The sequence below is a fragment of the Mytilinidion resinicola genome (assembly GCF_010093595.1).
Source record: "Mytilinidion resinicola strain CBS 304.34 unplaced genomic scaffold BDZ99scaffold_19, whole genome shotgun sequence".
Classification (NCBI taxonomy): domain Eukaryota; kingdom Fungi; phylum Ascomycota; class Dothideomycetes; order Mytilinidiales; family Mytilinidiaceae; genus Mytilinidion; species Mytilinidion resinicola.
The window spans coordinates 555,916-568,949 of record NW_022985455.1 but is presented as its reverse complement, the minus strand read 5'-3'; the positions used below and the strand labels follow the sequence as shown (position 1 = coordinate 568,949).

The following is a 13,034-nucleotide window of genomic DNA, read 5'->3' as shown; positions in this document are numbered from 1 at the left end:
TCTTGAGACTGTCTTGAGGTGCTAACGACAGTGACCCAGATTCGAGATTATAATGTTTTGAGGATTTCCAGAACGGCCACGAAACTTCGTAGGCAGCATCGACCCCCGGCACCAACATTAGAATTATATCGAAGCTATTGAGACAACATCATCAAGGATCCTACCATGAAGGATTCCGATATGTCCTCGAGATCTCGTGTCTTCGCTACCTCCGAACTCTTTGAGCTTATCCTCCTAAAATTACCCATGCGCGACCTCCTCCTTGCCTCACAGATTAGCAAGACTTTCCATGCTACCATCACCACTTCCCCAGCCCTCCAATATGCCCTCTTTTTCCGCCCTATCAATGGCTCCCCGCCTCAAGCGGATATTCCAAATCTTGAGATCAACCCCCTCCTCGACGTCACCTTTCCTGGGTTCTTATCCGACGCGCCTGAGATACCAATAGAAGAATGGGACCTACACTTCAACCGTTTCCCCAACCCTCCAGAACCCTACGATAGCTCTAGCACCGCACTCTATCTCTGCAGCGCATGGAGTCTCCGGCCCGAAGCCTTCGCCCGCAAAGAAGCAAGCTGGCGGCGCATGCTAGTCTGCCAGCCACCGGTTCGGCGCCTGACACTAATCAACAAGTTCGACGGGGAGGGTGGAACCTCCGTGGACGAGGGCTCGCTCGACTTCGAAGAAGGAGAGGGGCTCCGCATGCATACGCTGGCGGACTACCTCTATGGAAACGTGGCTGCGCGCCCGTTCTTTCGGCCGACTTTCTTGACGCGGACGCGCTGGGGCGAAGTCGAGTACGATGCGGCGGCGTGCAAGGAGCAGCGCAGACTCACGTTGTGGTTGAAGGTGAACGGCTACGTTAGCTGCATCCCGCAAGTGGAGGAGAAGCTGGATCTGTATCGGAGCGAGGGTTACGAGAAGGTATGGATTCCGGTTGTTGAGAAGCTGAGGCCGGATACTGGGTAAGATGTTTGTGACTGTTTCTCAGAGGACTTATCGCTCATTCGTTCTGTAGGGACGATGACTTCACGGCCTTTTGGACGACCACTTATGGAAGTATATTTGGCAAAGATGAGAGCGCGAGCCTTTTTAATTAGACGTCAACTTTCATGCGTCTCTCTAGGCTATGTCTAATTACCGCAAATCGATGCTAGGAAGTCAGTCTTGGTCTAAGTGACTACCCCATTATGCGACTGCCGGGGCATTGCGTATTTTCGGAGATTTAAGTAAGAATTAGCGCCGCTGTGCCTGTTTCAAGCCGTTCAGCCCTAATGCAGGGTGCCGTGCCGTGTGGTGATGTGTGGCGTCGATTGTGGCGGGTGGCCCGTTGCGTTCCGACTCCATGAGATCTGCGCTGAGATTCGGTACATACACATGTAGACATCCGGGTGTGGAGAAAAGCAAGATCGTGAGGGTCCACAGTTTACCTTGGGAGGAAGCGGGTCGCTTGAAGATGTAGATCGACGGTACCGCCCGCAGCTACCACGCGGGTTTGAAGGTTAATTGAACGTAGGATTGCCGTTGCTCGTCGTGCAGAGCATCCCTGACATCTTGTCTTGCGGCAGCTGGGCGCTGTCTTTCATCCCACTCGTGGGCGCCGGTGTCGCCGTGGTGCTAAGGTACCAGACAGAGTACAGGGAACCGAGTTTGACACTTCTTGTCCAACAATGGCACGACGGGTCGCAAATGCGCGCAGACTAGCCCCACGAAGGATTGGGGATAGGCGTCCGGGGTTTCCTTGGACGCGCAAAGGTTGCATCAGACGGATCGGGAGTCGAGCGTGGTGCGCAGCCATTCAGGTCGAGAGGACGAGGTGAGCCCCTATCGCGTGCATCGTTCTGAGGTCGGGCACCGGCGATGGCAGCCAGTGGTCCACAATCGTCGTCGCTGGCCGAAGCACGTCAACGGCATCGAACTGGGTAGTCGCACTTGACACTGCCTTGAGGTCTCCGAGAGGGTTTTGGGAATCCGACAGTCGGCGGAGAGGCCTTTGTGCCGTTATTTTGACCGGCTTAATAGCTCGACAGGCCGCCTGGGGCAGCAACAACCCGGGCACGGAATACATATCTGGACGGAGCACTTGTCTGGGCTGATTCGGGAGCGGATAGTGGCTGTGCAGGCGTCTGCGTCTATACATGGCATCTAGGACTAGGCCAAACTCTCGATCGGCATGCCGTTGCGGGCAGCACTCGCGATCTCGGCTGCCGTTGGCGTGCCGTTTGGCGTGTTTCACCAGCGATGCGTGGAGCTGTGGCCTGTGCGGAATTCCACCAGTCCCATTGCTTGCCGGCCCCTGATTCCACGCCTCCCAGACCTCCCACCTCCTGCAGGCCCTCAGGCCTCTCCTCGTCCAGCTCCCTTCTCTCCGTGCTTTCGTCTCTGCCAATTCCCCCCCGAGGCCGCTGAGACTCCCTTCTCGCCGTGCGTGCCGTGCACGTCTCTCCTTTTGCCTCCTCTTCTCGTCGCGTCGCCGTCGCGTCCGCTTTTGCCCCCGCAGGCCGTCTCAGACCCTTTCTCCACACCGCGTGGTACCTGCGCAGCCCTGCAATCCCATTCGCTCCGCCCTCCAACGCTGCTCTCCCTTCATCTCACGCCTCTACTTGCCGCACGGCGTCTTCCAACGACGCGCCCGCAGATATCCCTTGTCCAGGATTCCCGACATTCGCAGACCCAAGTGTCAGTAAGCGCCCGAAAATGGCAACAGCGACACCGTCTCCTCACCCACTCCCGCCCAAGGACCCTTCGCCCGACGATACCGCATTGCCCCAGTTCAAAGCTTCCGCCTCTCCCAACGGCGATCAGCAGATTCCCGGTGGTGCCCGACGCTCTTCTTTTAATTTCTTGCGCAGGCAGAAGTCGAACGAGGCAAAAGGAAACCGCTCCGTGTCAGGAGGCAAGATGTCCAAGAAACAGAAGGCGCAAGCCCAGCGCGAGGAGCTCCAGCGACAGGAACGAGCGGCCGCCATGCTACCCCGTTCGCCCCCGCGTCTCCCTGCGCATCACACAACAGAAGGCCTTCCCACGTTCGGAGGGGAAAGCGCAAGACCAGACTCCTTCGCCATCGTGTCCAACAGAGCCGGCGGCTACGGGCAGGGCGGAAACTTCAGCAGACCGTCCGCTGACTACAAGATGGGCCCGCATGGCAAAGTCCTCGTGCCGCTAGTTCCTGGCAGCTCTCCCTCGAATGACAACTATGATCCCTACGCCAGGACCGAGAGCATGACCCACCGCAGCCGCTACAGCTACGCCAACAGTACTGTCAGCACTCTGAACAGCCCTCGTCGTGTCCGGAGAAGGAAGGATCCAACACCCTTCAAGTGAGCCTATTTTCGCTTCATGGTCTGGATGGCCAACCACTGACCGATCTCTAGCATCCTCGTCGTTGGCACCAAGAGCTCCGGCAAGACCTCCTTCATCAACTTTCTTCGCACGTCCCTAGCTCTGCCGGCGAAGAAGCGGGGCCACACTCCTTCCCCACCTGCTACGGCTCAACGTCCCGACTCCGCCTTTACATCTGAATACTTGGAGACCGAGGTGGATCATGAGAGAATCGGTGTCACTTTGTGGGACTCGCAAGGCTTGGAGAAGAACGTCGTTGATCTCCAGCTGCGAGAGATGTCCTCCTTCCTCCAATCCAAGTTTGAGGAGACCTTCACTGAAGAGCAGAAGGTCATTCGTGCGCCTGGCGTTCGGGACACTCACATACATTGTGTCTTCCTAGTCCTAGATCCAGCTCGTCTGGACTACAATGTTGCAGAGTCACGCAAGAACCCGAACTTGGTCAGCAAATTCAGCTCCCACCGCGTCATTGGTGGTCTGGACGAGGATCTTGACTTGCAGGTGCTTCGTACCCTTCAGGGCAAAACAACAGTGATCCCCGTCATCAGCAAAGCGGACACTATCACCACAGCTCACATGGCACACCTAAAGAAGATCGTATGGGACAGCCTGAAGCAGGCAAAGCTTGATCCACTCGAGGCGCTCAATCTCTCCGACTCGGATGCCGAAGACGAGGACCGTCTCGATGAGCGAGATGAGGATGCGTACAACCACTCGTCTTCCGACACCGAGGAGCATTCATCGCCCATCCTCAACAAAATCCTCGATCGCTCGTCCTCTGACGCCGGCCGCTCGACTACGTCTTCCAATTCTTCGTCGCCTGCAACTTCGCCTAGCTCCCCTCCAGAGGCAGCTAAGCGTGGAGCAGATGGCCATCGCCGACGAGTGTCCGCCATGTCCGCCTCCATTGAGAAAGAAGACTCCGAAATTCCATATCTTCCCATGAGCATCATCTCCCCCGACATCTACGAGCCGGGTGTCGTCGGTCGTAAGTTTCCATGGGGGTTCGCCGACCCATATAACGTTGAGCACTGCGATTTCGTAAGGCTCAAGGACAGCGTGTTCAGCGAGTGGCGTTCGGAATTACGAGAGGCTAGTCGCGAGCGATGGTACGAGGGATGGCGAACCAGCCGGTTGAAGAGGCGAGGTGAGACGCCCAGCAAGCGTGGTATGACGTCTGATGGTCTCAAGAGCAAACATCTCAGCCCGACCAACGGCAACAACGGCCGTGCAGTCAGCGCTGGCAATCCCGACAGGAACACCTACCGTTAAGCAACGATACCCAATTCCACACAGCGAAAAAGTACGTAATAGCGACGGCGCTTTCGAATGCATGTCTACTTTGAAAACTCGAAAGGCGACGGCAATTACTAAGCGAAGAGAGTGTTTTTCGTATTGCTGGACTATCTTGCACCACAACTTCTTTTCTTCTTGTACTATGATATGCCATTGGCTCAGATACCACCTGTGCTTCCTTACTTCTTCACTCGGTGCGAGGAGCGTGTGGGAAAGGACTGAGCGATTCACCAAGTCAACACTTATGTCAATTTGTCATTCGAGCGGAGTGGGATACCAGCGTCTTTAAATACTGTGTAGTAGCTTTTGTTTCTTGTATCTTGCCTGCGGCATCTTCCTCAATACTTCTTTTGGACCATGCCTGTCACCATTCCACTCGTATCACCCTCTTTTTCCACTTACATACTTCTTCCAAGCGGGCTGGGAATCATGGTGCTACTTCACTCCATGCTTGATGGAAACAACATTGCGGTGCCGACCTTTTCACTTTGTTTTATGTGCATCGGACTTTTTCTTTATTGGTCGGCTCGGTTCGGTTACAGATGCGCATACCCCTTCGTCATGCTGTTTTTGTCGGTGTTGCCTCAATGCTCGTTATCTCCTTCTCTGTCTTCTTGTAACCACCTCAGAGAAACAAAAAAGGCCGAGATGTGCGGGTGAGGTGGTGGAGGGAGAGACTAAAAACATCAAAGAGTTAGATCATGAGGGTTTTCTATTTTTCGACGAAAAAAGCTTGGACGGAGTGTGCTGGTGGTGGTGCGGCTTGGCTGTGCCTCGTTGCTTGTCTTGCGCTGGTTGCATCGCCCGGCCGGTTCGCGGGTGTGATTGATTATGGATGGATGGATAGGGGAATTTTTTATTTAAACTTCTCGATGGTAGCGAGGCGTGGTACTTTTGCGACTAAAGTTGTGTAGATATGCTATGTGCTATATTCAACTGCCCATTCAGATGCTTACTTGGCGTGAGTCTTTGACTCTGTGGCTCTACCGTCTTGAGAAGGTATTGAAGCATACTTCACAGCGGCAGACAAATGTGTCCCAATCAGTGATGACGAGACTGATCGTATGGCCTATACTGTCAGTTTGCCCAGGTGGTGATGCTTTATATGTCACGTGCTTGACCACGTCGCAAGGTGGGCCGTGCACACGTATCGACTCTAGGCTTCAATCAGCGCTTCATCTGAACGTCGTCTTGCTGCTAGAAGGATCCACGAGAGCTCGTTTCCCTGGTGTGCAGGCCTTTGCGTCTCTTGATGTCTGGACCTTTGTTTCCAAAAATTTGCGATTCACCTTCACTCTTCGTAACACCGTAGGAACGTCTATCAGAGCAGAAAGCGTCTTCACATTTCGTGACCACTGCCAGTTCCTCGTCCCCGCTCTTTATGGCTAGAAACTCAACCCCAGGACTAGGGGACCTTGCTAAACTCCCGCTTGACCTACGATATCTGATATACGAGCTCCTGGACGAAGACTTCTGTTGCCACATATCAGAACCACTATCCTTCTACCATAGCTACCGTCACGACCTATGTGTCCCCCTCGGGGTCTCATGCGTCAGCAAGATCATATGGGGAGAAGTCTAGCAACTCTTTTATCAAAGGACAAGCCGTGACCTTCGAATTCGCATAGGCTACAATGGCTAGAAAGCAACGTGCCACGCCCTAGGCTTCCGATCTAACTAGAGTTCGCCCTTTCTTTCCTCGTTCAGGCGTCTAATCCTCGAGATATCCGCAGCAACAGAAGATGACCCTGGCCAAGCTCTGCTCACCATACGCAACATTTCCAACTTCGTCTCCATCCTAAATGCTGCACCGAGCCTCCCTTACACGGTGATCTCTTTTGTCGATCCAACAAACAACACCACAGATGGCTGGGAGAACAAGCACTTTCACCGCTTTGCCTTCCTCCCTTCTTCCTTCGGCCCGCCTTTTCACACCCTCGCCTACCAAGTCAGGAACCCCATCTACCACATGACAGCTTGTGCCCTACTGCCGCTCCAGCTGCCACCGTCAACCTACCTAATTACCTCACACAACGCGACAACATGAATCCCCTTCTCACCCACTGGCCCGACTTCCCGGACCCGGATTTCCCAAATACCTTGCTCTCTGGATCCAACTCCAACTCCAACTCCAACTCCACCCCAACCCGCCTCCACCTCCTAACCACCATCAACGCCCTCGGCCTCAGCAAAACCCTCGACGACCTCCCCGGCCCCACCGCCGCCCGCCTCCGCGCTTCCCGCCGCCGCAACTGGACCGCCTATGCCGCCTGGCTCGCTGACGTCCGCGCGCAGCTGTGGCAGTGCAGTCCCGGGCGTCGTGTTCCTCTCCACCGAGATCGAGCCGGGGTTCTCGTGGCGGGACGAGGTGGCCATGATGGACATCCGGGCGCGGCGGCGCTGCGGGGAGACGCGGGACGCGGACTGGTGGGCCGAGAAGCGCTGGCTGAAGGAGGATGAAGGGCCGCGGGGGTCTGTGGTGACAGGGGCGTGCGAGTGCAGTGCGTGTGTGGAGGAGCTGGAGAGCGCGCTGGGCGAGGTGGAGTATACCGTGTCTGAGAAAGCGGCGGAGAGGGGGTTGGGAGAGGAGTTGGTGGAAGCAGAAGGGGGAGTGAGAGGCAACTTCTACAGCACGTACCTAGACAGAAAGTGTGTGCGCTCCTGCTCACGACTATCTGAGGCCCTTCATTTGCATTTTGGTTCCTTCCACCGGCTCGAAACCCCACCCTGCTATCCCTCGTGCCTGCTTCCCGCGCCTGCTTCAAGTCTCTAGGTACCAGACGCGACTTTTCGTGTTCTTCGAACGCCACGCACGGAACCCCCCCCCTTTTTTTGGGTGATATCGCGCCCGCCTAACTATTCTCAACGAAACCAACAAAATTGTATTCGAGTTCTGTGCGAAAAGGTGCCCGGAGCCCTCGTCTAGACTCAACACCCCCCGGGTCTTCCTCGGCAGCCAAGACTTGCCAAAGCTGGTCAATAGCGGCGATATCTTCGGACGCGATGCCTTACGCTTCAAGAATATGAGTGAGTGCATTGGGGGGAAAACAAAAAGTAGATGTCACAAACAGAAGGGCTATCCATACCTGACCTGCCCAAACAAAAGCCACCAAGCGACCCAAATACGCCATTACAATGCTGCGCTCTGCACAACCGCCTATGCAAAAACATCCTCACGCTTACCACTCCAACGCCCCACCCCCCCTGATGAAGCTCTCCTCTCCATCCTTCTCCAGCAACCCCACCACGCGCCCGACCCCATCTCTCGCCCTATCCGCCCGCGCCCTTTCTCTCAGCCGCGTGTAGAACACCGGACAGTCCCGACTGTCACACCGCACCTCCTCTCCAAACGCCAGGCCCGCACAGCTGCGACACACGTCCTCCACACTCTTAACCCTCGTCTCTGCCTGATTGAGCCGCATCCTCAGCGCCAACAGCGTCTGCGCCGGCCTCGCCTTGCACGCCGCACACAGCGGCAGCAGCAACACCGGGCTCGGCTTATCCGCGAATTGCTGCGGCGGCAGTGCAGGCGCAAACTTAGTCCGACAAACCAAGCACGCCGAGCTGCGCATGTAGTTCTCGAGCGTCTTCCTCGCCGCAGCCGCACCTGGCTGGCCGCCCTGTGCATCATTATTCGCTCCCACAACGACGCCCACGCTCCTGATTCGCTGCACCTTCGGCATCTCCTCGTACCACAGCCGCACGTTGGCGCCGACGAGGTTGAAGATGCGCTCGAGCGGCGGGATCAGGTTCTTGGAGATGTAGTACTCGGCATCGAGCTCGAGCGCGTCGTCGGCGAGCAGCGCCTCGGGCGCGACACAGCGGTCGATGAGCCGGGCCTGCGGCGGGCCCGTGACGACGACGTACGGCACGCGCTCGCCGTACTGCGGCTCGAGGCGGGGGTCGGCGAGCATGCGCCTGGTGGCGATGAGGGCACCCGGCGGCGGCGGGCCCTTGTCGCTGTACGTGCCCAGCTTGACTTCCTTCGCGAAGAGGAAGTCCTGGATGCTGACGCTGCCCGCCATGATCTTCGCGCACTGGGACTGAAAGTAGGACTTCACGGCGCTGAGATCGGCGGTGCGGAAGAGGATCTTGAGGGCTTTCTCTTCGATCTTCTGCTCGGCGGGTGTGCCGTCGCGCCGGACCGTCTCAATGCCTTTGGCGTCGAAATCGGGCGTGGTTTGCGTGCGCGACTCGTATTTGAAGCCGACGTAGCGCTTTTTGGCCAGGAGGACGCATGGGTGGTACACTTTCTCGAATTTGAGCTTGACGGGCCGCGGGTTGGCGTTTGTGACGGCTTCTGCGATCTCCTCGCCAATGGCGAAAGCTTGGTCTCTTGTGCGGCCCTTGAGGTAGACGAAGAGAGAGTCGGTGTCCCCGTAGACAACCTCTGCGCCCCACCGGTCGACGGAGTGGATGAGAGCGATAGCCTTCTCGAGGGTCTCGCGGCCGGTTTGCACGATGCTGTCGGCGATTTCGGAGCACGGCATGCGGCCGGAGAAGGAGGCGGAAGTGTAGCCGTAGGTAACATTGGCGATGAGCTTGAGGGCTAGTTGTCTGTTGTTGAGGAGCTGTTGCAGGGGCCTGTCGTCCTTGTCTGCCTTCATGCCGCTCTTGACCATAACGCGTGTTTCTAGGATCTCGCCCAGCATCTTTGCAAGCAGTGACTTGCGCATCTCAGGCTTGACATACATCATTCCATTCGGCGCTATGTTGATGTAGTCTTTGATGAGTTCGACGAGTCGAGGCTCGCGTTGGAAGTCCGCAAATCCCATCTTGTTTTGACCACGCCAGCTGACAACTCGCCCGAGACAGGTCGAATAGCAGTAATTATATGCGATCATGACACTAGGGTAGAGCGACTGGAAGTCGAGCACCAAGAGCGGGCTGGTGTAGAACGCGCTTTGAGGCTCCATAACCAAAGGAAGGCACTCCAAGGCATTTTGCTGGCCAACTTGCTTTCGACTTGGGGAAACGAGGATGAAGCTTTCGGGTTTGGCAATCCGGAACATGAGTGATTCAACCTTGAATTGCGATCCGCGGGAGAAGACCGAGAAGAAGTCAACACCCAAGAGACGTGCTTGCTCGCTAGTTCGTGAGACGAGCTCATTGACTTCCAGTATTTCCAGGTTTAGCTGTACCCGAGATAAGAAATAATCCAGAACCTTAGCTAAATCCCTAGGCATAGAGCCTTTGTACCATGATGTGAGGTCCTGGAAGGAATAATGCGGTATTCGCTTGTGTAGAAGATGGAAGACGACGTTCTCCATAGTGTACTGGAGCAAGTTGAGCTCGCCACGCATTGCTCTCCAAATGTTGATCATATGTCGGCCTGTGACCTTGATAGTCGAGGTATGAGTAAATCCCCAGCGATCCGCGTTTTTACCAAATCGTCCACGAGACTGCGACTTCATCCGGGAGAATTCGTCGCAGAGATCATACTCGTACTTCACCCTTGCCCGTTCTATCAAGTAGCCCCATGAGCCATTGTGAACTTCGTAGCCGGTGAGAATGTCGGGATCGAACTCGCGGACGATATCGACCAACCTGTTGATAAGATCGAGCTCATCTTCCTCGTATTCGACCTCCACAGAGACTTGCTTGGCTATCCGTTTCGCAATTCCGTCCTCGTCAGATAGTGCAACGATGCCGATCCGATCTCTGTTGCCGCCAGCGTTATCGTCTGCATCAATGCACCAAAAAACGCAGGAAATCTCATCCTCGTTTGGGTCTGGCGCCAAGGTGCCTCGATTGTTGACATGGACTTCAAGGCTCATAATGCTCATGTATTGAGTCTCATGTTTGACACTTGCAGACTTCTTCTTCTGTGAGTACTTGGAGCCGCCTTTGTTCTTTTGGGTAGGACCCTCGATTTGGGAGAGCTTTTCAGAAGGACTCTTCACGTCTGCAGCTGGGTTCGCCGCGTTGCCTTTTGTGGATGGCACTGGATCTTTCTTTTCCTGTTGAAGCCATGCTTCTACTTCTGCTGCGGATGGCGGGGCGGTGGCGAGTTCCCAATTGCGTAACTTACAGAGCCTCCCCCTAGCTCGGCTGTCTTGTTCTTCTTTAGTTCTGTTTAAGACAACGGCAGGTTTCTCCCCAAAGTTGGATAGCGCGGTCCCAGTAGGATCGAAAGCTGGTAGGTAGGGTATCGTGGTACTTTGCAATCTGAACTCACGACCCGCATACTCCCGAGGCCGATCTGGAACGTCGTTCTCGTCGCTGTAGAAGGCATCTTGGTAGATAATCGATGGCATGTCGTATTCTGACATCGTTGATACAACCACGTCAGCAAGAGGAGGCAGGTCGCTATAGTACAGCACGCGCGACGATTTGCGGCAGTAACGAGACGCCCCTAACTGCGCAGCCAGTGTCGCGATCTCTGATGGCAGCGATTTGCGGTTCGTGGTGGTTACGGTCGATGGCGTCCTCTGGTGGCTCCATGGCGTTCGGGGCGAGTCTTCAGAAGAGTTCGGTAGTGCTAACTTGGCCGCAGCGGATCTCTTGGGTGTTTTCTGGGTATTTGAGTACCCTTCTTGGCTTAATCGCAGAAGAGTGCCCGAATCATGAGGGTTCTTAACGACTGGAAAGGAAAGAGTCTTAGGGCCGCTGCCGCCTAGGGCCTTAATACTTCCTTGCGATGACTGTGGCCCCCCTTCCTCCGCACTCCCTTGAGAATTCGAAAGAGAGATTTCCGAATCCCGGTTTTCATTAAGAGCTTCTTGAAAAGCGACACGCCGAGCTGATCTAGTCCTGATTGCCACACCTCCCGTTACCAAGTTGGCGGTTTTGAGAGGGGTGTCTGGGGAGATTTTAAGTCTCTTGTTTGGATTTATCGCTTCGGAAGGTAACTCTCGCTTTTTGTTCGACTCGTGAGAGCTTTCCGAGCGAGCTACTGTAGTATCTCCGCTTGGAGTGCTTGCAGAGAAATCGCTCTTGGCAGCTGTCCCAGTCTCGTGATCCACTACATCTTCGAAGTCATCCTGCTCTTTGCCATCACTCTGATCTTGTTCGTTGGTAGCTCCAATAACACCGCCTATTTCTTCAAGCTCAGGTTCCCCCTGACCTTCGACTAAGTCTTCCGAAACATCGTCCTTGACGAGATCATTAGCTCCATCGATGACGTCGTCGGGAAGAGTGAAGGCCCTCTGGAGGTTTTCAGGGAACAGATCTTCCACGCTGTCGATTGCTGTCTGAACATGATCTTCTAGTCGCACGGGCTTCACGAATTTGTCGAAGCTCATGTCGGCATCCGGTCTCTGCTCCTTTTCTCCATGGATCAATTCATGAATCATTTCATTGAACTCCTCCTCATGTATCCACCCGCCCTTGTCGGTATTTCGAGGATCTGCGGACACGGACATCAAGACTTCTGGGGGGAAAGGAGTACCCGAAGAGTCGCTAAGTCCCATGCGCAGTCTTCGGCGGCGGGTTTCGTCACGCCATAAGCCAGCCATGGAATGTACGAGCTTCTCATCAGGTTGCAAATGACGAAACCGCTCGATGAAGTCGTGATGTTGGGGACGAGGTTCGATCTCTTTCCGGTTCAGAATGTCCTGGACACAGATATCGATTTCAATTGAACAATGGCTTTGCCGCGGAAATCGATCCTGATCAGAAAGGAGGTGGATGGGAATGGATTTGTCATGCCATTTGTGTACCGAACCTGTCGAATCTGAAGCATCCGGAACAGGGCCGCGGAAGGTGACATTTGAGCAGTCGATATATGCGCAACCGTAAAGGTTGTAATCGCACATCCATTGGAGGAGATACTGCACGTGGCTTTCGTGCGGTTGCAGAACTCTGTTCATGATAGCACCCTGGTACAACAGGTCTGCGAATCGCGTCATATGCATTGGGTTGAGCATGTACACCTTCAAGTAAAACTTGTAACCAACGTGATAGCCAAAGAACGGTACCCCCTTGACGAGGGTAATATGGCCCACGTAGACTGCGCGTCCGTCATACGCATTCCGGCGGTAGCTGACAGCAAGAGCGTGATCAATCGAGTCGCGGAGAGTACGGATATATTCGTCGACTGCTTCAAATTAGTATCTGGATAAACGCAATTGATTCACACTTACCGGCGTCCTTTTCCAGACTGCCATCGTATTGCAAATATAGGTATGGTAGAGCACCATGGATATGCGCGCAGACCTTTTGGCCAGTTTCCGTTGCGCCGAAGACCCTAATAACAGGCACCTGGGGTCCATTCTGGCGCTGGGAAAGACCTGTCCCGCGACGCAGTACAGGATCAAGCTCCGTTGGAGCAGACTGGTAGTGGTCTATGCAATTGAGGCGGAAGCGGAAAATGTCCATTGATGGCCCGGCCGGTGAGGTGGGATTGTGGTGCTGGAATTGATCCTCATCGTGGTGATATAGATACTATAAGTAGC

The 13,034-nt window shown here is 55.0% G+C and overlaps 4 protein-coding genes across 4 annotated transcripts; 3 read left to right on the top strand and 1 right to left on the bottom strand.

Moving 5' to 3' along the window:
• The first annotated feature begins 5 nt into the window (after positions 1-5).
• On the top strand, positions 6-1,097 carry BDZ99DRAFT_115998 (uncharacterized protein). Its single transcript, XM_033712470.1, has one exon. It carries the CDS (start codon positions 166-168, stop codon positions 967-969), a length of 804 nt encoding a protein of 267 aa, XP_033572202.1. The 5' UTR covers positions 6-165; the 3' UTR covers positions 970-1,097.
• Positions 1,098-2,697: 1,600 nt separating this feature from the next.
• Positions 2,698-4,614, top strand: BDZ99DRAFT_396369 (uncharacterized protein; the record flags this gene model as incomplete). The annotated part of the gene is made up of 2 exons (XM_033715986.1): positions 2,698-3,320; positions 3,375-4,614. 2 exons carry the CDS (start codon positions 2,698-2,700, stop codon positions 4,612-4,614), a joined length of 1,863 nt encoding a protein of 620 aa, XP_033572201.1.
• A 2,067-nt stretch (positions 4,615-6,681) lies between these two features.
• On the top strand, positions 6,682-7,098 carry BDZ99DRAFT_524946 (uncharacterized protein; the record flags this gene model as incomplete). Its single annotated transcript, XM_033725955.1, has 1 exon — positions 6,682-7,098. The coding sequence occupies one exon, from the start codon at positions 6,682-6,684 to the stop codon at positions 7,096-7,098; it is 417 nt and encodes a 138-aa protein (XP_033572200.1).
• A 719-nt stretch (positions 7,099-7,817) lies between these two features.
• BDZ99DRAFT_396509 (uncharacterized protein) lies at positions 7,818-12,957 on the bottom strand (the record flags this gene model as incomplete). The annotated part of the gene is made up of 3 exons (XM_033715996.1): positions 7,818-10,947; positions 11,170-12,589; positions 12,723-12,957. 3 exons carry the CDS (start codon positions 12,955-12,957, stop codon positions 7,818-7,820), a joined length of 4,785 nt encoding a protein of 1,594 aa, XP_033572199.1.
• Positions 12,958-13,034: the final 77 nt, after the last annotated feature.

Bases quoted from the DNA above. Each gene is read 5' to 3' on its own strand.
- BDZ99DRAFT_115998 (XM_033712470.1), top strand. From the start codon at position 166: ATGAAGGATTCCGATATGTCCTCGAGATCTCGTGTCTTCGCTACCTCC.